The sequence below is a fragment of the Pterocles gutturalis genome, unplaced genomic scaffold (genome assembly GCF_000699245.1).
Source record: "Pterocles gutturalis isolate BGI_N339 unplaced genomic scaffold, ASM69924v1 scaffold15910, whole genome shotgun sequence".
Taxonomy (NCBI): Eukaryota; Metazoa; Chordata; class Aves; order Pterocliformes; family Pteroclidae; genus Pterocles; species Pterocles gutturalis.
The window spans coordinates 1-22,668 of NW_010141085.1; the positions used below are offsets into that span (position 1 = coordinate 1).

The 22,668-nt window shown below is 42.2% G+C and overlaps 1 protein-coding gene across 1 annotated transcript in view; it reads left to right on the plus strand.

Moving 5' to 3' along the window:
* Positions 1 to 46: 46 nt before the first annotated feature.
* Positions 47 to 22,668, plus strand: part of RAD18 (RAD18 E3 ubiquitin protein ligase) — a 40,433-nt gene continuing 17,811 nt past the window's right edge. Inside the window, exons 1-9 of the mRNA XM_010083913.1 lie at positions 47 to 74; positions 2,862 to 2,923; positions 4,343 to 4,413; positions 9,617 to 9,972; positions 12,086 to 12,185; positions 14,492 to 14,676; positions 17,550 to 17,626; positions 18,330 to 18,390; positions 22,074 to 22,208. Coding sequence (XP_010082215.1) covers positions 47 to 74; positions 2,862 to 2,923; positions 4,343 to 4,413; positions 9,617 to 9,972; positions 12,086 to 12,185; positions 14,492 to 14,676; positions 17,550 to 17,626; positions 18,330 to 18,390; positions 22,074 to 22,208 — 1,075 coding nt within the window. The remainder of the gene's footprint in view (positions 75 to 2,861; positions 2,924 to 4,342; positions 4,414 to 9,616; positions 9,973 to 12,085; positions 12,186 to 14,491; positions 14,677 to 17,549; positions 17,627 to 18,329; positions 18,391 to 22,073; positions 22,209 to 22,668) is intronic.

The following is a 22,668-nucleotide window of genomic DNA, read 5'->3' on the forward strand; positions in this document are numbered from 1 at the left end:
TGACCTGTTGCGCTGCGGGATATGCTTCGATTACTTCAGCATCGCGATGATCATCCCCCAGTGTTCGCATAACTGTGAGTACGGCCTCGGGAGCAGGGCTGCCCTCGGGAGCAGGGCTCCTCTCGCGCTGGAGGTGCTGCGTGTCCGTTTCTGGCTCTTGCGGGGCTCATCCCGGCCTCTTGTACCAACTTCATCAGTGCCAAGCACACTGTGCCTCCTGTCCTGAGATTAACGTATGTTATGGAGGGTCAGTTAGTACATCGACTATTGACTTAGTGTTTGCGCTTTAAATTTACTTTAGTTTTAATAAAAATTGCAATTCTAATAAAAAGTGCTTGAATAGGAGCCAAAGGAAATGGGGCATTTGTGGGAAGTCAGTAAAGGGGTGGAGAGGCCGTTCTTCCCTCTCTCCTGTGGCTCTGTGGAGTTTGGAATGAACGTGTTTCATCCACGTGCACCTGGCTGTGTGTCCCAGGGAGTGCGGGGGGTGTGTGGGAGTGTGTCTGGGCCCTGCGACTCCAGGTAAGCCTGGCAGGTCATTCAGCTGCCAGGTGGAGGCAGACAGGTAGGGCTGAGGAAGGTGTACTCAAAGAAACTTTGAGTGAGTGGTTTAGTCTTCGTACATCTTTCCCAGGAAACATGAGACTGGAGAGTGACCTTGTGGGCCGGCAAAATCCTCTTGCACCTCAGCTGAGGGATATAAAACTATTGAAAAAGTTCCTCAGAAAAGAGTTTTCTCCGTTAGTTTCAGAGACAAGTCCTCATTTGACCATTTATTATTTACTGACGTGTAAAGCAGAGATTGCTGACCCTTTATTTCCTTTAGAAAACATGTAGCTCTTCTACTCGCAGCTTAGCCAGCAAGGACGTTTGCCTCTGAGGAGCTCTTTTGGATGAAAGCTGTGAAGCAGCCAGCAACCTTTTCTTGTGCAGTTATGGTTGCAACCTTCTGACAACAGAAACATGTCATCTGGATTAATGCACTTAAATGCCACCTATTCCTGCAGTTCTTCATTTAAATATCTTTCATAACATCTTGAGGGTGGAACAAAATGCAAAGCTGTATGGCAGAGAGCATTAAGTGTTATGAGCTAAAGTTTTCTGTGCTGCTCTGTCTGCCTCAGGCTGATATCTGGTGGAACGTGGTAGTGAAGCAGTTTACTGAAAGTCACATTAGGGGGAAGTACATTGCCTTTCCTCATATTAAAATAAATACTTAATACTTAAAATTGTTTTGTTCAGAAACCATAGCACTTCCCCTTTCTTACATGAAAGAGGACATTGTAGTTTAGCAATAACATTTAGTTTAGCTTGGCAAAACTATCACCACGGAAAACAGCATATTTATGGTGGGGTGCACTGGAAATTCTCTAGAGCAGCTTGGTGTTACAGCCTGCCTGTGACACAGCTGGGTTCAGAGGCCCTTAACTTAAAAAAAAATTCTGTCTCCTTTTTTTACAGATTACACATTTAATCTTCCCCTTGGAAACTGCAGTTAGCCTAGGTTTTGGATAATAAATCAAGATTTCTTGAAATATTTTCTGCTTGGTTGTCTTTGAGACACTGAGATTGTACAATTGGAGCAAAAAAGATTACATACATTTGCTTGCAGAATTTTTTTTCCTGTTTCTCTTTTTCTTAATGATCTATCGCAGGACTTGTAGCCATCTCTATAATCTGTTGGCACCTAAAGCCACTTAAAATTCCTCCTCTGCTCGTTCTTAGGTGACTGGTAGCATTCAGTAGCTCTCTCGACAGTAGTTTAATTTCCACAGTGCTTTGGCTTGTATCTTTAGTGACAGGATGGATGTGCCCTTCATGTTCCTTTCGCATAATAAATGCGTCTGGAGAGGGACATCTTCTGTAGTATGGACATCTCACCGGGGAAGAGTGAATTGTGGCACTGAAATTTCTGATTCTTACAGTCCAAGAGGACCAACTCTGTCCGTTAGAGCAGAGGTGGTATAAGAGGTTATCGCTGCCAGGCCTGCTTCTCGTGGGCATGGCCGCTGGCGCGGGGGTGTGAAAATGTACCACGCCCCTGAGGAACCTGGGGTCTGGGAGCAGCCAGGGGCTGGTGGCCAGCCGTGGCTGAGGGTACCTCAGCTCCACGTTCTGCTGCCTCCGCCACCAGCAAGGGATGGAGCTGGTGCTGGGAGCCGCCACAACCTTGCTACTTCCATTTTGATCTCAAGAGAGATTGCTGGTTGCTGGCAGTGATCTGTATGCTTTCACACTGTCATTCATTAAACATCCAGTGATGGTTCTCGGATTAAATTCAGGCTTTGGGATTCTCTTCTTTTCTCTGTACCGAAGCACAGTGCTGTGGCTCAGGCTTACAACTCCTTTGGTGGATGCAGTTCCACAGGTGGGTTTGGTGGACTGCAGATGGAAGGGAACTTTGTAGCACGATTTAATTCTTGGTCTATGGGCTGTCCAGAGCAGACAGTTACCCCGGGAGCGGCAGGCTGAGACCTGGGCTGCAGCAGGGCTGTCTGTGCTGGGAAAGTGATCCAACGTTAGTCATGTCAACAAAGAGTGGTGATGGGGAGGGAGCAGTGCAAACACAAAGCTTTTAGTGGTGGGAGCAGACTAAGGTTTTCTTGTCTTGCATTACAGAAACAAACATCTGCTTTTCACAGAGGGACTGAGACTAGGTGTTGAAAGATGCTTGCAAAAAATTGGGATTTTTTTTTTCTTACAACGGTAATCTTAATTCAATGGAAAAATGGTGTATTTTCAATATTGGCGCATTGTGGAATAGTTTGCATATATTGTACAAAAAGAAAAGATACTAGTAAGGATGTTGAACTGCATTTGGAAGACTGCGTGTTTAAAAATTACATATTTCCTTTTTCTAGATTGTTCCCTTTGTATACGCAAGTTTTTGTCCTACAAAACTCAGTGTCCAACATGCTGCGTGGTAAGTGTTTTTCTTTTCCTCAGCTTATTTGTTTATTCTTTGGCAAATCCCAGGAGCTTTTCCCTTTGGACTGTGCTAAATAATTAATTCTGGTCATATGTTACCAGTTTTTCTTTTGGTGAGCAGCTCTGGCAACTGGAATTCTGCTTCTGAGCTACTCTTCTGTCAGGAGCATCAAATCTGGGTTTTGGCTCAGAGCTGTGTGTACAATCTGTCGCGAAACATTTCACGTTACCTCCTAATTTGTTACAATACACCATAATTTAAAACGTGAGTGCTCAAATTTAGGCACTTAAGTTTTCTGTGATTGAGTGGCCTCACTTCATCTTTCAAGGAGTCTTTAGAAGTGTCTGCAGACCAGCTGCTCCTAACACTCGCTGACTCCACTGCATAGGCTTTTGGGGGGTGAGAGGACCGTGGTACCCCCAGGGAGAGAGAGGAGGCTTTTGCCATGAGAACTCGGTTAAATGTGGAAAGCACTCGTGGCAGGTTCAGCCTGCTCTGCAGGTGGGTGGTTATTGTGGTCTGACTAGAAGGCCTTTTTTGATTAAACAGGCAGCAATTTATTCTAGGCCTTAATCTAACTTTCCATCTTAAGCCAATTGGGCTTTATTAAGCTCCTAAAATGGTAGGCTGCTTAGAAACAATGAATGGTGCTTCAGGAATATTGGCAAAATAGAAGTAATTTTCTTCTGTGTTCCTAAAGCATGAACCAGGGTAGACTTTTCAGGACTGGATAACAGATCCATTTGTAGCTTTGCCAGTTCTTAAACATTCAAACAAGTGCAGACTACTTGGTGTACATTTCTGGGGTGTACGTTTTACTACCGCCTTCTTAAAAACCACAGATACTCATATGAGCAAGACTAATAAAAGCTTTGTAAAAGACAAGAGCAGAGAGAGGCAGCCAGAGAGATAAAAATCAGAAAGTGCTTAAAAAGAATTAATTGAATGCACAGAGCCATGTCATAATTCATATTTTCATTCCATAATCATTCAAAAGATTAATGTTTCCCTTCATCAGTTTTCATGTGTTGTTGCTTAAGTTTCACATCACATTCATGGGATCCATGGTTTGGTTTTCAACATAGTTAGAACTGGGCTACAAAAAAGCATTGCTGGAGACTGGGTACACTGGGTTTTCTTCCTTTAGCTTTATGCTTCATTTTTATCTATTACCTGTCATTTCCCAGACTTACACTTCTCAGGCAGTTATTTTAGTTTGAGATATTTTTCAGGAAAAAATGTTTACACTTTATGCATCTTCATTCACACAGCAATTTAGCGGGGGTGGTTGAGGCACTCATCCAAGAAACAGATTATTGATCACTTGAACATTTGCTGGGTACTTGTTGTTTTCACTGCATTTGAATGTTTGTTGTATTTTTTCCCCCCTTTTCTTTCTTTCTTTTTTAATAGGCAGCCTCGGAATCTGACCTGAAAAATAACCGGATGTTAGATGAACTAGTAAAGAGCTTTAATTCTGCAAGGTATGCTGTGATTTTTTTAATACAATCTCTGGTTTGGCAGCTGGGAAGGCAGGTGTGATGGACTGTGTGTGAGCAGGCCAGGAGTCCTGGGAGAGGAGCAGTGGGAGGACTGGGCGAAAGCATTGTGGTGTCACAGAGGTGGTGTCGGAGATTAATGTTTATGTTTTTGGAAAAATCCGACAATTTTCTGGCTGAAGGTGGTTGTGCATTCAGGTGGTGTGTTGTGGCTGTGTAAGCTTCTTTTGGTTTTGCTTCTGGTTAGCTTCCGTGTGAGTCAGTATCTTCCAACAGGTAGGAAGTCAAGCAGGTGTGTCACAATTCTACAGGGAAAATACTGGTAATACTGATTTTCCTCTGAGATCCTTGCTATGTGTGCAGGGGAAATTCTGAAAAGAAAGATTTTGTCCAGTGGTAATGGCAAGAGAATTCTCTTGGTGAAGTCACTGGATGGGCAAAATGTTAGTATTGAGGGTCCACAAATGTGAGTGTCCCTGGATAAGAGAAGTAATGGAGTATTGTGCTTGCACCTGGATTTCTTACCTGCTTTTTTGGTTATTTTTAATTCACTTTTGATCCCCTTGTCCCTGTGAAAGACAGGAACGACAGAATAAGCATGACTTGGTAAAGGCTTACCGCTGCAATGTCTGAGATTCCGTGTAGTATGTCTCTGTTTTCTTTTGGCTAGAAGCAGCCCTGTGACTTGACAGTTATTTTGTAGGTTTTCCTATGTCTGTGGGAGACACTGTCATCTTTTTCTCTGACATGAAGTTGGAGCTTGAAGTCAATGAGATTCTTGGCTTCATAGGTAATAGGAAGCATAGTTCACTTTATGGCTTTGTTTCTTGGGAGAGTTTCTCTGTGATTAAGATCTTACCTTCTGTATGACCACTATTAGATTGAATTGAGTTTATTTGAAGAATTGAAGTTCTACAGTTCCATTATTTTAGCTTGAGCCCTGTCTTTGGTGTTTCCTAGTGATAAATGGATTACTATTTTTTTTGTTAACGTCTAATTTTGTAGGGAACAAGCAGTGCTGACTTGTATCCATTATGATATTGAATCTTAAATGTTAATTTTTTTTAACTGCTTTAATGGATCAGTATAAATCTTGCCAGTCAGAGTAGCTTAAAAATCTTTTATTTTGTGACTTGGAGTTCAATCAATTTCTCAAATCAAGTTGGATCAATAAGACAAAAACTGTCGTGTCGTGTTCTGCACAGGGTGGGGGGTGAGGTGGGAGAGAGCCAGTGCAGGGATCTTTCTGGATCTCGATAAGAAAGGCTGAACACCAAATGGTTTACTAAGATAACGGCTTTAATGAGACAGACTCGTAAGAGGAATCTAGATAGGGAGTAAATTTCTCATTGCTGCGGATGCTGGGCACCCTGTGTTCCTGCCTGTCTCAGCCTGAGATCACGTTTACTCTGCAGATAGTCCTGAGCTCAGGGGGAACGCTACTGTCAGGAGAGTGTTATGTGAAACGAGTCTCATTAAATCATAAGAGCGCTGCTGGTCTCTGCTCTGGCTGTGTGGGTACAGGACAGATCTTCTGTCTTCCGCCCTCTTTCTCATCTGCTTTGTTCCCTTTTGGCCCTCCTCAAAACTAATCCAGAGTCCAGGGGCTGATGTTTGAAACGTGCTGAGCTCTCCAAGCCCCCACCCCCTTGACTTTGAGCCTCAGGTAGTTCAGCGTTAATGCAAATTAGGCCTTAAATCTTTCCAGTGTTTCACAAAATGCAAACCCATTTCTTAAGTCAGGCCTGTAGGATGTTAATGTTGGTAGTGCTTAACGAAGTCAAAGCTGTGCTCCAAGGTCAGCGTGTGCATGGAACGGAAATCGTTCTGCGTGGACCCGAGTGCTGAGCCCATTTCTGCTGCTGCTCGGTGCTTAGCTCATGCACAAGCGTTTGCAGAGTCGGAGCCTTCGCGAGAACGAGCGCTCAGTGAGGGCTGTCCTGGGAGTCCCGGTCCTCCCTGTTCCAGTGGTGGACTCTGATGGTTCCAGTAAAAGCGAAGATGTCGTGTCCCTCGTTACGGCCCATTCATGGTCTGTCCTGGGTGAAAGGGCAGAGCAGCAGTTTGGAAAAGGCTTTGACGGGTCTGAATGCACGTTGCCCTGCCCTTGTGTTCAGGTGCACCGCAGATCTGGAGCAGCAAGGGAGCTACCGGAGTGCATGGCTCTGATAAACGCTGCGCACGGCCGCGGTCAGGGGTGAGAGCATCCTTTGCCAGCGTGCTCTCTGCTTGCTGTGCTGTGCAGGATTTATCACTCTGACCAGGTCAGGACAGCAAAACGGGGAGTGCTATTTGTGCCAGCTTTCCTTTATGAACAATATTTTATCAGTTACAATAAGGCCAGTGTCTTAAAAAATACTAATTGTAATGTTTTGGTGTTGTTTTGAAATTGAGTTTATTGTCCTCTAATGAAGAGATTATTTTGATGAAAATTCTCAGTTTCTGCATCACCTAGGTAGAAAATATAGCAATAGAAATTGGAATGATTCTTGCCTAAGTAAACAACTAGTCCTTCCTGAAAACGATCTGTGCTTTTTTTCAAACACAGAGAAGAAAAAGATGTTTTTACTTTCAAGTTTATATCTTTGTTTCCTAAGCAGGGTTACTTGACAGCTAGTGAGTCAGAGGAATAAACACATCCGCTCTTGGGTGCTTGAGAGAGCAGGTACATTCCTAATACACCGATTAAACTTCTAGGAGAACTGCAGAAGGAATTTCAAGGAGATAAATTGTCCTTTAGTACAGTCCAGGCTGTCCTGTGTGAGCTGTTCCTAGGAAAATTCACAGACCCATCTCTGCCCTGGGATTTATTTATGTGGAAGCACCAGATTCCCACTTACTTTCTCTACTTTGTAGCTGCTTCGGCAAGGGAGAAGTAAACAGGCCATTAAATGAGAACCAGGATCTTGATGAAGGAGGACAATTTAATTTTTTTTTTCCAGGTCTTGCAGGTCTGAAGAAAAAAACCTTGCAAGATGTTTATACTGTTACGAAAGCATGTCTGGCAGAGTGAGTACGCTGCATACAGTGTATTAAGGTGGCCATCCATTTTCAGTTAAACTGAAAGAACAGTAACTCCCAGCCTGAACCCAAGCCAGTGGTTAAAGAGGTTGGGTCTTGGAGAAGGATTTGTCTAGAGGCTGTAACAGCGTATGTTCGGACTCACCAACATTTTGCTGATTCACATTGCAGCCTTTAAAGGGTGCTGCTTGTGCCCTTCAGCTGGGGCTTGCCAGCTGAGACACATTTATTGCTTTTGTGCCAGGAAGGTAAAATCGTATCTGCTAAAACCTTTCAGGGCTGAGAGTAGTCTGTTAAATCCTTAGGAGCATATAACAGAGAATGTTGAAAATCGCCTGCAAAACGCAGAGCTTCCTGAAAACTGTTGTTGTCCTGAGGCTTACCAGTAGAACCAGTTTCTAGGTAAGGTGGACAGTCTGGTGATGGCAGGGGATGGCCTTCTCCATTAACTGTCCATCTCTGAATGGTGGGTGGATCTTCCAGGGTAGTCATGCTTGTCCAAAACACTCTGATAACGACTGTCACAATTCCTGTGAAAACAAGAAATCTGAGTAATTCTCTCTGGCCTTGAGGGAGGGGAGTGGCAGTTGGTAAAGGTACCATTGGAGAGCCCAGGGCTGTGCGAGGGGTGCCTGCAGTGCTCTGGCTTGTCCATCCCTGGGGTGCCTGGCTTTGGGGTGCCTGGCTTTGGGGGTGCCAGTTGGTAGGGTGCCGGTCTGTCAGGGCCACTAGATGTCGTCCCGCAGCCAGTGAAGCTGCTCAGCGGTCCCAAAACACCACATTCTGGGAAAAGCCAGTCTGGAACTTTTCTCTCCTCTGTTGAATTGAGTATGAGCATTTTTTGGTACTTTTCCCACCAAAAAAAAAAAAAAAAAAAAAACCAAACCAAAACCATACAGAGATTTCATGTGTGTTTTGGCAAACAAGTTTTCATGTTCTCCTCCTAGTGTTCTTCCATTGATTCTGTGCCAAAAGTGGATCCCTTTAGAAATATTCATAAGTCTTTGTCGTTCAGTACAAGGAAAAATGCTGTGTGATTATTTGTAGACAAATGGTGTAAAGAAAGCAACCTTTATTATCAAATTGTTGTTAGGATAGGTTTTGGTTCTTGTATTTTTCTCCAGTTTCTCTTTGTTTTATATCAGAGCATATTTTACTGAGGCAACTGCCAGTTGTGCATCTTAAAAATTAAAAGTGCATCTTTGGTAGAACACCCAGCTGCAGCCTTCTGAGGGTTAAACTTTGCCCAAGTGTATTAGGAGTAAAAGGCAACTCATTTGTTCACTTTTGAACCTGAGTATAGAATACAGCCATCTGTGATGTGACAAGTCTTCTGAGGCCATAGTTTGTTACCCTGAAGCTGAAGAATACCGTGCATTTATCTGCAGTCAAATGAGATCCTTCATCTGCCAATGATTGCTCCTGAGCAGCGTTATGCTCTCAGGCCTTTCTGATACTTTTGGATGAAAGATGCCCCTTGTAGCCCGCAGAGGTGAAGTAGGAGTGGGACGGGGCTGCACGGAGGCACGCTGTTTATGTTCCCATTAACTAGCTCCTGAGTTCCCCGTGAGGCTGATCCCACGCCAACAGTAGCTGGAGCGCTCTGTCTGTGTCAGCCGGGGAATTAACCTCCTCCAAAACTTCCAGCCCATATCTAGGCATGAGCAGACAGAAACACATAGTTTTGCTGCCATGCTTAATTGCACTTGTTTGCACTGCAGAAAGTTGGAGTGTCTTGGGACAGATGTGAATTGCCACTGACAGATGTGCTCATTGCATCCAGGAATCCAGGAAAATCCAAATCGGGCTCCTGCGTCTGGCTTGAGCAGAACCACAGCCAAGCGTTCGATGTGTGGAGCTGGTTGTTGTGGTCCACCAGGCACTTCTCTTAAACTAGGGTGCTGTGGGGTTACCTGGTGACTTATATGAGCTTGTTTCTGAAAGATATATGTACAGACAGTACTTATTAGCTGTTCTTCTTAGACATGGAAAATCTTTACCTTAAAAGACTGAAATGTCTTCAGCTGTAAAATCGGAGAGCAGCATTTCTATGGGCCTTGTGTGGTCATGAAAGTTCTCCATCTGTTTTTGTTCTGGTTTCTTCTCAAAGAAAAAGCTAATACTGTCCAATGTAGCTAACTCCGTGTTGTCTTCTGGATGCTTATAGGCAACAGCTGTTCCAGCTGGTCTTGGACACTCCTCTGGTTTCATCTCCCTTGGCCTGTAGCAGGCATTCAGCTGGCAAAAGCCACGTTAGGAGTCCTGGTTCTGGACCAGTTTTAAAAGAAGAGGCACCAGTGATTGACAGTTTCTTGAGAAAGGAAAAAGTTAATGCCTTAAAAAAGGCAGATGGCCTGGCAGGAACAGAACAGAAGACTTTCCAAACTGAGGAACATCGTAACTTTTCCAGCAGTTCTGCAGAGGCTGATGGTAAAGACAACCAAGTGGGATCACCAGAGAGTTCTGAGAGCACCAAAGGTCATGAAAAGCCTTCTACATCTCTGGTAAAAGTAGTCAAGAAAGGTGAGATGCTCAGTTTTTGGTTTTGTCCTGTTCTCTTCCCCCAGTCCGTGGTTGCGGTTGGCTGTACGCATTGGAGTACCTGCAGTATGTGGCATTCATCCCATTCCTCTGCATTGTTCTGGTCTGCATTGCACGTTTGGATCCTGCCTGTTCAGCTGGGCTGTGCTCCATTCACATCCCTGCTTCTGTGGGACCGCTCTGCTACAAGCATATTCTTGATGAGGAAGTTTGGGCTGATGCCAAGTAATTAAATGGAGTTCAATGCTCACAGATTCCTTTGCTTTGAGTAAGAACTCTAAAAAACAACAGTTGCACAACAGACTCACTCAGTAAAAAATGAAGTCATTTTCTCTTCTGCTTCCCCTAATGACTAGGCAGACAGCATCGACATTCATTCTGCTCTCGTATCCTGAAGGAACCAGAAGCAAGGCATTTTATCATGTTTGTTATTTGAGGGGGGCACCCACAATCAAAATGATTGTGGTTTAAGTTTTGTTAATATTCCTATTCATGTGCTCTGCAGAAGAAAGTAATCTGCCTTATTTGTCTGTAACTCTACAGTGTTAAGATTAATTTATTTTGAAGCATGAAAATGCCATTTGTACTAATCAACTGCAATAAAATGACAGGATCCTCTTAGGTTTGACATAATGGCAGGCATCCTATAGACCCAATTAAAACCCTAAATTAAAAGACCATGTAGGAGTAGAACACTGATTCTTACTGGTTCATTTTTATCTGTTCTTGTGTTTAACAATTTATTCAGCTGTAACTCTGAAGTTCATATTTATTCATTAGCTGGGTAAATACTGCTTAAAGATGTAACTCAGCCAGAACAGTAGCTGTATAAAAATGGCATCAGCTTAGCCAGAAGTTATGTTTCCTAGTTTTATGCATGAGACTTGCTTGCATTAGTAATTTAAAACTCATATGAAATTTTACCGCTCATTTATTCTTGAGCAATTGAAATTTTCACTTGCTTACTATTTTATGACCTTATAAAATCCTCAAGCACGCATTACATTGAAATTATTTCCACAAATGCAAAGTAGCTGGTCAAACAATATGAATGAAAGACTTGAAATGAGGCGATGCTGAAGTGGTTTTAGTCAGTGTTATTTGTTCCTGTGTTAAGAATTGAAATGTTAACTCCAGTACAGTAACAGACTGCTCAGAACTATTGTGCTAATGGTACTGTCACAACCTTTTTTTTTTTTTTTAACCTTTGACTAGAGTATGATGTCATGGGAGTCGGGAATCGCAAGGCAGCGTTACCAGATAACTCTCAATTCCCACGACATTCCACAGCGTTTTTCATAGGTTGTTTTTTGTTTTGTCTTTTAAATCAAACCCAACTTCCTTCATACTCATACCGAGGGTGTCAGTTAGAGTCACTTTCTCATGCTGTTCATTTCAAGTTAGTCTTTTGGTTTTGACATAATGTGGTTAAGTTTGTGGTTTTTGACAGTCCTTCTAGGTAATGTTTATAGGTGCTGCTTGAAGATACAATGCCGGAAGAATTCTGCGTTGGGTGGGCCCATGCTGCGGGGTGTTTGTGAGCCTCTGAGCCCACGTCACACAGTCTGGGTGTCTGTACTGAGGACGGGGCATGGCTGGATGGCAGGATTCCTGCGCGGCCGAGTTAACTGCTGCACTGGCAGTCCTGTGGAGAGCCATAGCCTGGGAACATGATGTTAATGTGAATAAGTTTGTGCTGTGCTGCTTTATCAAAATGAAGCAGCTTCCTTTACTGAGGAGTAGAATACTGCAAAAGTGAAAGACAGTAGCATGGAAGTATGCTTGTGTTTGTGTTAGCCCCTAGGTTTCTGTGTAGTATGTGTGTTAGTCTGGATTTTTATTAGGGATTTCATTCCACCTGACTGCAGGGAAGCTGAGAGCCATTCTGATATGTCATAGAGAGGGAAATAAGGGTTCTGGAATGAAAATGAAAGCAAAAAATGAAGATTCTGGATAGACATGCCAGATTTTCTAAAAAAGAAATCTGGAGTTCTGGATTTTTATTTTCTTCAATCAGCAGTTAGGTTTTCAGATGAAAACACTTGCTTGTTGCTGTAACGTACCCGCTAGTAAATTCCGTCTCGCTTGCTTTCAGTGGATTGTCCCATTTGTGAAGTTGCTATTCCAGAGCAATACATAAACAAACATCTGGATAGCTGCTTGACAAGAGAGGAGAAGAAGGACAGCCTCAGGAGGTAAGAAACAACTTCAAGAACTTTGATATGCACATAGCTGCTTTTCTGCACTGCTGCAATAAGAAGTGTTGGTTGATGGGTTATAATACAGTGGATTGTGTTTGTTTCTTGGTTACCTGCTGTATAGATCACACTAAAAATCACTGTATAAATATAATAATGGTGATTTTCCCCTCTCAAGAAAGTATATGGATTGCCAGTGGAGTTACTTTTTGGCTTTTAGTGGCAAGAAAAGACTGGATGATATTTTAAAGAATTCAACACAGGGAGTAAAGCTTAGTCTGTACATTATTCTCATCACATTTCTTCTCACTAGCATTAAAATTCTGTTCAGATAACACTTATTCCCATTTTTCTCTTGGTGAATGAATTGCTTCCCCTGATTCAGATGGGCCAAAAGACAATTTCTCCCCTAGCTGTCAAGTTAAAAAACAAAAATTGCACCTTACTGTGCTCACTGTGGTTCTTTCCACGTTGCCCCAGTCAAGGTTGTTTCTTTAAGATCTGAATTTCCATAAGATGAATGCATGCCTTTGACATTACGCCTCCACCCTGTGCTTTGTCACGGTCACCACGTTCACAGCAGAAGTGTAGATCTCAGTTTATTTTACTTACTGGCATAAATTTAGGCTATTATTATTTCTAAGTGATCAGACTTAAGAACTGTGAGGAACTCTTGCAGTTTTACTGCGTGCTTGTATTTCCAATTCCTCTGAACCTTGACTTAGAAAGGAATTTTATGTTAAAGCTCTTCTTTTGCCCAGTCATGCTTGTAATACACTCTATAAGCTGAAGGACTTTGAAGATGAATACATAGTAAACTCACATTGAAATCTGATGTAACGTTTAAAATTTAATTTGGGATGGTTTTAGTGTTTTCTCTGTTCTTAATAAAAGAAAATAAAAGCCAGATCTTTGGTGTCAAGCCCATATTCCTAACAGAATTTTATACTTATTTTATCTAGACTGCTTGGATCTTAAGAAAGTATCATGCAAGATACTTCTCCTTGGGGACTGGCTGTTGTGTGTCAAACGCTGGCTTTTTTGGCAATGTGTGTGTTTTGTGGCAGTGGTGTTCAGGTTGCGGTAACAGCACATCTCTAGCTCTGAGGAATTGTAGCTCTGTTTATCCTCAAATTAGGAGCACATGGTGTGCTATGTTAACAATTGAGCAGTTTTTCAGCGGAACTGATAATCTAGTCCCCAAAACCTGCAAAGGAATAGTTCCAACAGGTAAGTGTACGTTCACAAAGAACACTGCGCTTCTCAAGGATGGGGGAAAAACCCACCAACATCAAGATTCAAAACTGTTGTGAACTGTTTTCATGTAGCTGTCTGCTTGCAAAGCTGTCATTGCTCTTCTAGGTCATGATACAAAGCTTTTTCAGGGATTTTAAAAGATTTAATTAGTCAATGAAATTTTTTATATTTCCCAAAAGAATCTGAAAAAAGGATTTTCCTGAAAAGCGTATTGTGGTAATTTGTCTTTTTGCCTGCTATGCCATAGGGGCTGCATGGCAGCAAATGAATTAATGACAGTTTTTGCATAAGCTTTTTTTTTAACTTTGAAATTTATTTTCAACGTGGTAAGTTGAAAGTGCTGAAGACAGGTTTCAGGTGAGTCTCTCGCTAAATGCTGTTTGTCTGCAACTAATAAATTATTTAAATTGAAGAAGGTGAGTGAGGCAGTCAATGGATTTTGGTACCTTTGGCCGGTTTGAGTGTATTTCACCAGGAGGTGTAGGGAAGATGGAGCTCAGTTAAGCAGAAGGAAACTGTTCTGATAATTTTAGATGACAGAAGTTGTAGTAGACTTGAATTTTCTACAGCAGTTTCCTCTAATTAAGTTGTTTTCCCTAGCTATGCTGGGAACGTTGAGTTCTTCTGACATAAGGCAGTGTGAAGGAGTACATTTGGATTTTAGATGTTATTCATCTGAGAGCACTGTTAATTCTCTTTAGTGTCACTTTCTGTATTACCAAACTACCCTTCTGTTAGGTGGGAACTACAGAGTTGCTTTCACAATGTACCTTTCTCCAAGTAGTTTTCCCAGAAAGCTGAAAAATCTCCTAATTCAAGTTGAAATTTTCTTTGTGGTAGATAGAAAAAGTGTTCTGGCTTTCTAGAGCTGTCGCTGTTCCATCTGCGATATGCTGCGTCACTGGTTGTGTGTCTCTCATGGCTGAAATGATTCAAGTGTTTCTTGCCCAGCGTGGGTGAGATGCCCTGTAAAAATGTAAGTCGGTATTTTGGTTCTTACTAGATGTATTAATTTTTTAAAAGTTTGTTTGCTTTTCCTTTTGCAGTTCTGCTCAGAAAAGGAAGCCTATGTCTAAAGTTGTTTACAACTTGCTCTCTGATCGTGATTTGAAGAAGAAACTAAAGGAACATGGTCTGTCTACCCACGGGACCCGACAACAGCTCATCAAAAGACACCAAGAATTTGTGCACATGTATAATGCTCAGTGTGATTCTCTAAATCCCAAATCGGGTAAGTTGGAAATTCTAGGGAAGTTGTTGCCATTGCAAAATAGTTATGTGCATTTCTCTTTGTCTTAGTTCTCAGGGCAGTAACGAGGCTGGTTTGGATGCTTGGGAAAACCGGAGCTGGAAGAATTTTTCTTATATAAATCAAGATTAATGAAAAAAAGGAAAATTAATGAAAACCAGAAATGCATTGCTATGCTCTGGAAGTATCCAGCAAGGATGTAAATTTGTGTTGAAATTCTGTGATGCTTCCTGGTTTAGTAACCCTGGTGTGAAAAATGTTCTGTGTTTTTATTGACGTGGCTTTTTAATGAGTGCCTCCAAATTATGCTCCGAGGCTTTTAGTCAAAAAATTGGAAGTACCTGAAGTTCTTAGTAAGTGAATGGATTATTAATTTATCTTTTGTTCTGAATTTGTTCTCCTCCTCTATACAGTGAGACTTTTATATTTTTATTGGATTTAATTTCAAAATTGGTTTTCTTTTTGGAGGTGATAAGTGAGGGTAGAATGAATTAATATGAGAGAGTTAATGTTTTGCTGGAGTTTATATCAATCTAGGTGTTTGGCAGCGATTTTATACAATTAGACTATATATAGCACTAAACAGCTGTATGGGGGCAGGGGTATGTGAGTGCAATGTGAGTGCAATATAAACTTCCTTCCAGCAGCAGTCTATTGTTTGCATGTGCTCAGGCTTAATGCTTGGAAAATGCCAGGGCTGCGATCCCAGGAGGGTGTTTGGGCTGCCTGCTTTTGGAGGCAGCATGGCCATCGTTTTACATGGTGAATAGCGTGTGCGAACCCGAGGGACAATTGTCCCAGCTCATCTTGTTATACTCTATTTTGTACACGCCGAGAACACAAGTTGTGTCATTTGTCATCTGCAGCTCAGTCCTGCAAGTGATGAAGTAACAGCCCAAGTGCACTGGCGTGTTTGGTGGGAGGCAGATGTCAGATTTATAGTTATAGTATTTTTATTTGATTAGGAGCTTAAGGCAAACAGCCCTTTTCAAGGAATTTCTACCAGGATCACGTTCTGATGTTACTCCCCTGGGAGCTGCACAGCCGTCATTGTCCCGGAAAGTCTCGGATCGCGGGTACTGCATGTCCTGTGCTGGTTCAGGATGTAGCTTGCTGTCTGCTAGGTCTCTAGCAAGAGCTGGTCAAGGTAGAGAGATGAGAAATATTATTCCTTCTCCTCAGTTTGATCTCTTTAATTTTCATGTCTACAGAGAGACTGAATTCCTTGAGCACAGGATCACCATTGCTTCCAGAAGTTGTAAATGATGGGTTTGTGTGTATTGAAGGGCTTGGAAGTTATTTGGACTAGAAAAATGTTTGGTCTCTCTGGCAGTGGGGCTGTTGGGAACTGAATGAGTGGGCAGGGCAGGGCAGTGGTCCAGGAGCCAAGGAGCCGTTCGTGTCCAGCCCAGTTCAGCATCTCTGTGGGTCAGGTAGTGTACCACTGCAGGGGCACAGCTAAGCTTTACATTTGGTATTTGGTGCTTATCTACAACAGGAATAATTTGGGGCTGGGGTGAGAAGTGCCCTTTGAGAAGGCTGCCAAATTTAAACACAGTGAAAACGACTTAATTCGTCAGGTATTTAACAAATTTGACAGTACAGGGAGTATTTATTTCAAGTAAATATGAAAAGCTCTTATGTTAACTCCATACACTTGTGGTTGTATATGTGATCAGATGGTCAGAAATGCTGAATATCCACAACTTCCACTGTGGCACTTCAAAAATAAAGTGTGGTTTTGGTGTTTCACAGTGTGTCACAATGTACTTCAGCTTCTCTGCCCCAAATAATGCAAAACTTTTACCGAGTTCTGGCTCAATACCTGTTTGTAAAGGGTGAATCATTAAACTCGCACTTAAGATGCAGACACGGGTTTTCAGTGGTGGCGTGAACCCAAGGTCACTGTGTCATACGAATAGCTGAGCTGCTGAGGAAGCAGGGGTGCCACATTCCCGAATTTCCCCTAAACCAGTTTTGAACAGGTTTTATTCCTTCACAGCTTATATAAGCTCTTGTTCTCTGGCTACTTTACCATCTAATGAAAGTGTTTGTTTTAATAAATACCCTGAGCTACCTTGTAGCTCTGCGAAAGTGATGAAGTGTAGGAACAGATTTGTAAGAGTAAATGTCAAAATAAACCACGTGGGGTCCTGCCTAGCTGTGGTTCTAGTTAAAATGTTAACAAATGCATTTACGTCTGTTTATATGCTGTGGAGGTGTCTGACTTAATCATTAGAGCAGGCTGTAATTCATCTTTGGACGGTGGGTTTTGGACACAAGCCTGCAGGTGGTTGTGTTGCCGTGGAAGGCAGTCCTGGAGGTGAAAGGAAGATAAACAGGAGATGTCGTTATTTTATCTTCCACTGAAAGATACATTATAAACTGGAAACTCCTTGTATAAAAGACATGCCTGTGCACCACAGAAACACTGTAGGATGCTAGAGTAAGATTCAAGTCTGATTTCCTTGAAAAGCCCATGTTTTCCCATGAATTGAACACAAAGGAGAAGAGCGGCGCAGGAGGTGGCTGAGAGCCAGCCGCCGGCACCGCGGGGCTCGGCCAAAGCCACGGCTTCCACCTCACCTCCTGCTCCCCAGTCCCAGGCACTGCCTCTGCTGCTCCACCATCGCCGATGGGAGCGGTTCCTCCGTACCAACAAACACCCGCTGAGCGCTGGGGTAGAGCCGAGCCATTCGGATGTGCCTGGGGTTGGAGGCTGAGTTTTCACTGTTGGAGGGTTAACGCTGGTTTGTCTCTGTGATTTAAATTCATGGTAGTTTCATTCAGTGCCATTACATCTTCTCATTTAACAGCTCCTGTTTTAGTAATCCCTTTCTTGTATTTTCCATCAGTTGCAGAGGTTGTTAAAGAGCTGGAAAAGAATGAAAAGATTCGGGTTCAACTTGAAATTAATAAAAGTGGTGAAAATGTAAGTTAATTGTCCTTGTTCTCAAAGGGGGGATGGCTGTGGGAAGTGGGCACTGAGCATGTTTGCCTGTCTCTTCACTACGGGAATTCCCAGATTCCCGGGTTGCGTGTTGGAATTCATATATCCCATCTTATCATCAACGTGATTTTCTCATATCGCTCACATGTCATGGGCAGTTCTTCATGTGCTGCTAATGTTTCTATGTCCAAACCATTTAAGAAAGATCGGTTTTTTTTTTATTGCAATAAAAGTTCTTGAGAAACACTCCCCTTGGTCATATTGGAGGATTTTGACCCTCCATGGCAGTGTGGGGAATATTTTGCTTCCTAGAATTTTCTAGGATTTAGCTAGCAAATTCCTTGCTTCAGTATTGGCAACAGCACCTGTTCGTTTCCTAGGACATATGATATTTTTGTGACTTTTGCAGCATGTTTGTTGCACAGCATTAGGAAGTGTTTTGTGGTCCATGCACGCTGGGTGTTTCATCAGGTGGCTTGGCTTAGACCTGTTGGCTTTGTGAAAGCAAAGCAAGAGCATGTATACATACTTTAAATATATATGACTGTCTGCAGATGACATGGTGAGTACTGGGGGGGGGGAACACACAGCTGATCCTTCTTCCCGTTTGAAGTCCCTAGTTTTAAACAGTGCAGCTTTATCATCTTTTTCTTTTTGTAAATAAGCATTTGTGTGATTTCTGTAGAGTTTGACCTTTACGAAGGACCAGACAGAGGAAGAAATAGATGAGATCCACACTGATTATCGTAAGTAATAAACAAGTTTCACTTTGTTTTACTTTTAAATTGTCCTTCTTTTCCTTTGTACTAAAATATCCACATTTCTCATGTGTGTGTGCTTCCCCCAGCCTCCATTTAATAAATCAAAACTGGAAGTTCTCTGTTTGGGCTGAAATGTCCACTTTAAACTCAGTCCCGGTGAAGTACTGATGTTTGACAAAACTCACTGCCGGGGCTGGATGACGTTGAGATGGAGGCTGATTGCTTAGCACATCTCCATTTATGCCCTTTCTACTTACCTTCTTAATGGTCCCCAGTGTTTGTTGGGCATAAAGAACAGTAAAGTAGAGTTTTTCTGTCTCCTGCACTGGATGCACGGTGCATCCTCATGTGGAAGTAAGGAGCAGAACTTCCCTGGCAGGACTCCCGAGACCCTGCATGCCGGCCGTGTCCCGTCGAGCTGCCTGGGCTGCTGGCTCTCACGTGGAGGGCACTCTGTTCCAGCGTCCTGCTCTGCGTAAGACGTCCCTGCGGTTCTTATGCTGCAGGTTTTGAAGAACAGAAGTGCAGTTGTGACTGTGGAGAAAGCTGGCCGTGCTTTCTTCTGAGATTTCGCCCTTCCTTGCCCTGGATTTTCTGATGTGTTCTCTGAGATGATTTCCTGGCCCTTCTTTGTCTGTTTGTACATCGGGTTTTAAATAGCATTACCTTGTATTTAGCTCCCTAGTGGTGTTTTATTATTCACAATTTCTTTACTGCTGTTACCCACTCATTTCGCTTCACCTGCGCTCTGCTTGCACCCTCAAACATGCTCGTTAGCCGTGTAATGCTAAAACAATGTTCGACGAACATAAAGCCTCTCTGCTTTCAGCCACAGAGCAGCAGAGCCATGAAGGGACAACTTGTTCTGATTATACTTAAGGGTGTATTTAAATCTGCAATATGCTCATATTTCCTGTGTTTTCTCGCATTGCTTCAGGCATATAAATTATTCTATAATGCAGCTCGATTTAGCCTTGTTGATTTTAGTTGGGTTTCTGTGAAGGCTAAATAAGGGCCTAAATCTTTAGCAAATTTTTCCCTTGCTTTTTGTTGCTGTTTCTGAGAATACATTTTTTTAAGTGCACATGGACTGTTTGTGGTTTTGAATCTTAAGCATTCTCCTCTAATTCCAAGTAACTGGATAATAATTACTCTCTTGTCATACAGAAATCTCTAGCAATACAATGCGGGGGCGGCAGGGAAAGTAAAATAATTTTAAAAGTATTAATCCCAAATTGGGTATTTTCCCCCACAAGGCTTTAGTAGCTCTGCAGAGATCAAATCTAAAGTTCAGTGCCTGCAGGAGGCCCTCGGAGCAGAGCACACACCTTGTAACTCGTTAGCGGTCTGCCCATTAGCGTTCTGCTAACCAGGGAGGTGAGTCTGAACCCGCGCTGTCCGAGGAAGGGGCCTGTTTTCTTGTCTGTTGTACACATTTTAGAACAAGAAGATATTGTGTGCTGTCTGAATTTTCCAAAAGCAGGTATTTTACTGAGTTTGTATTGTTAAAAGGATATGGTTTCACAGTGATCGAGATCTGCAAGTGAATAAATTATCCTCAGGCAGCTTCACTGAACATTTGAAAGTAAAAAAAAAAATGAGAGGAAAAAAGAGAAGGTAGAGAAACATTTTAATGGGAACACATGGTTTTAAAATTAATAAAAAAGTGATGACCAAAGAGGTAAATGTTAACTAGTGTCAGCAAATTTTTTCTCATAAAAGCAATAGGGAAAAAATCATAAGCATGAAAAAAGAATTGTACATGAAAATTAGAGGACAGAGATCAAAAGAACCTTTATCAAATGCCTTTTTTCACTGTAGCACAGATGGACTTGAAAAAGCTTTATTCTACAACGAAGGGTTTTTCCCTTTTAATTTACAACATTTGCACCCGAGGTTGGTAATTCACAGCTGAATTAATGAATTCATTAACTCTGGCGTAAGTTCTGAATAAAAAAGCCCAGCCTCACACTTTTTGTTCTGTATTTCCATATCAAACACAGCACAGTGGAGCTATGCAACAGCCTTGGTGAAAAGCAAGATACAACAGCTGTGATAACTTTTTTTTTTTCTTCTTATCCTCTTTACAATTTCCCAGGCTTTTGGCAAATTGTAAATTACACTGTTGGGTTTTTTCTTTCTTTTTTTTTTTTTTTTTTTTTTGTGTGTGTGAAGTATTTTTGAAATACTAATTAATATTTTGGCTTGATGAACCTGGGGATGGTTTATATGCTAACTGGAAGCTCTGCTTGAGCAGCCTCCAGAGCCTGTGCCTGGAAGGTGCAATTAAACTCGCTGGCCCCTGCGGTAGCTTCCGTCTGCTCCTCGGGAACTCAGGGACACTCTCAGCCCAGTGTCAACCTCACTCTCCTTTTCTTATGGTCAGGCCTCTACTTAAAGAGTTAAAAAAAACTACCGGTAAATAAATTTGTTTAAAAAATGTATTCTGTTGTTTTTTCTGCTTATAAATCTTTTAAGTGGCAATGTGATTCAGAGACTTATGGATTTATATTTTGTGTTTTAAATATTTGTAATTGTATCTGCAGTGGTTTTATTATTTAAATGCCTGTAGCTGTATGGAATGTGCGTGGCATGTCGTGTCAGTGGTGATTTACAGTATATCTGAACAGTGCCTTGCTTTGCCAGGACCTTTCTTTTTTGCTTGAAAAGCTTTGCAGTGACACCATAAAACAAAACAACAAAAAATAGTAATACTGGAAAAACCGAAGCGCCAAAGGAATTACATCATGAGTGTGCAGCGGCTGGAGCACAGGCAGCTGCATGAGAACTTTCTTTCGATTCAAAGGAGTTGCTGACCTTATGGGGTGTTTTCAGCTATACAAGGAGCAGGAGTGGGTTTCGTCTGTTCCTTTCTGTGGGGCAGAGTTCGGTACAGCAAGGGTGGTGAGCGTGGGCTGGGGCTGCCCCGCGGCACGGGCTGTGGGTCGCTCTGTTCCAGCACCATTTCAGTAGAAGTTGGTGCATTCTGCGGGGAAACGGGTTCCCTGCGTGCCCAGCGAGGGTTGGGTAACCTGCATCGGCTGCCCGAGGGGAGCAGGTGTTTTCCCAGACTCAGAGTAAAGGATTTGAAGTATCTAGATTAAAAAACAGCACTGCTTTGGCTAAATACCCAAGGATTGAACAGAACACGCTAGGTGATTGGAGTGCAAAGAGCTTGCCAAAGAGCAATTAGCTGTGATGAGAGGATCTGAATCAACACGGGACGATAAGCACGACACAGAGGCTTTTGGCATTGCTGTACTGCAGAAACGGGTCACAATGGTGTTTGCAACAGTTAACAAGTTTAGGAAGAAAAGAACCCCAGATAGTATAAAGAAACAACACACAAAAAATTCTGGGGGTTTTTTTCTGGATTTGTGTTTTGTTTTTTTTTTTCCCCTGCAAATTCTGGTTCTGTGCAAAAATTAACTTTTAATCTCTGCGAGTGATCTTGACAACTGGGTAACTCTGTAAAAACATAGGCACAGATTTGGATCATTAGTAAAATATGGAACATATTGCAGTGATGAGTTGGCTTTCATTTGCTGTAACAAAAATGGTTGTTGTTCAGTATTTTGTGTTTCTTTCTGTTCACAGCCTTTCGCTTTGTTTATGGTGTACCTTAATGGTTCTGTGGCAATGATCAGTAATGCACTGTTATGTTTCAGGAAACAAACACAGAAGAGAATTTCAGTTTTTGGTGGATCAAGTAAATAATCGATGGAAGAAAAGTGGTAAGAGGAAAACAGAAAGTGCTCAGAACAAAGAAGAAGTCACTGTCAGAGGATTGCCAGCAGCCACAGGTTAGTCATGTTGTTCAATATCGTCCCTCTCTTTGACCCACACTAATAAGTGAGGGAGTTTCCTGAACAGTGTTCTTTCCTCCCACTGTTCTTCTCCCACAGTCCTTAAGGGGAGGAAAAAAAAAAAAAGGCATAAAAACTAAACAGACCTTAAAAAGATTGACTGCCATTGATTTTAGTGTGATACATAAGCACAGCCCATAATAAATACATGATTTGTTCAATTTTAATGGGACTGTGTCTAGATGTGCTTTATTTAGGTGCATATTTTAATTATCTGGATCTTGGGTTCCAATCCCATATGCTGAAGTTGCTGGGAGTAGGCAGGTGACAATCTGCATCTTTGAAGTGAAGGTGACCACAGGTATTGCTTCTGGGTTTCAGCGTTTCTCTGGCATTAACAGGATAGGGAGCTGGCAGCTGGGAATGTTGGAGCAATAAAACACTTTGGTCTCTTTCA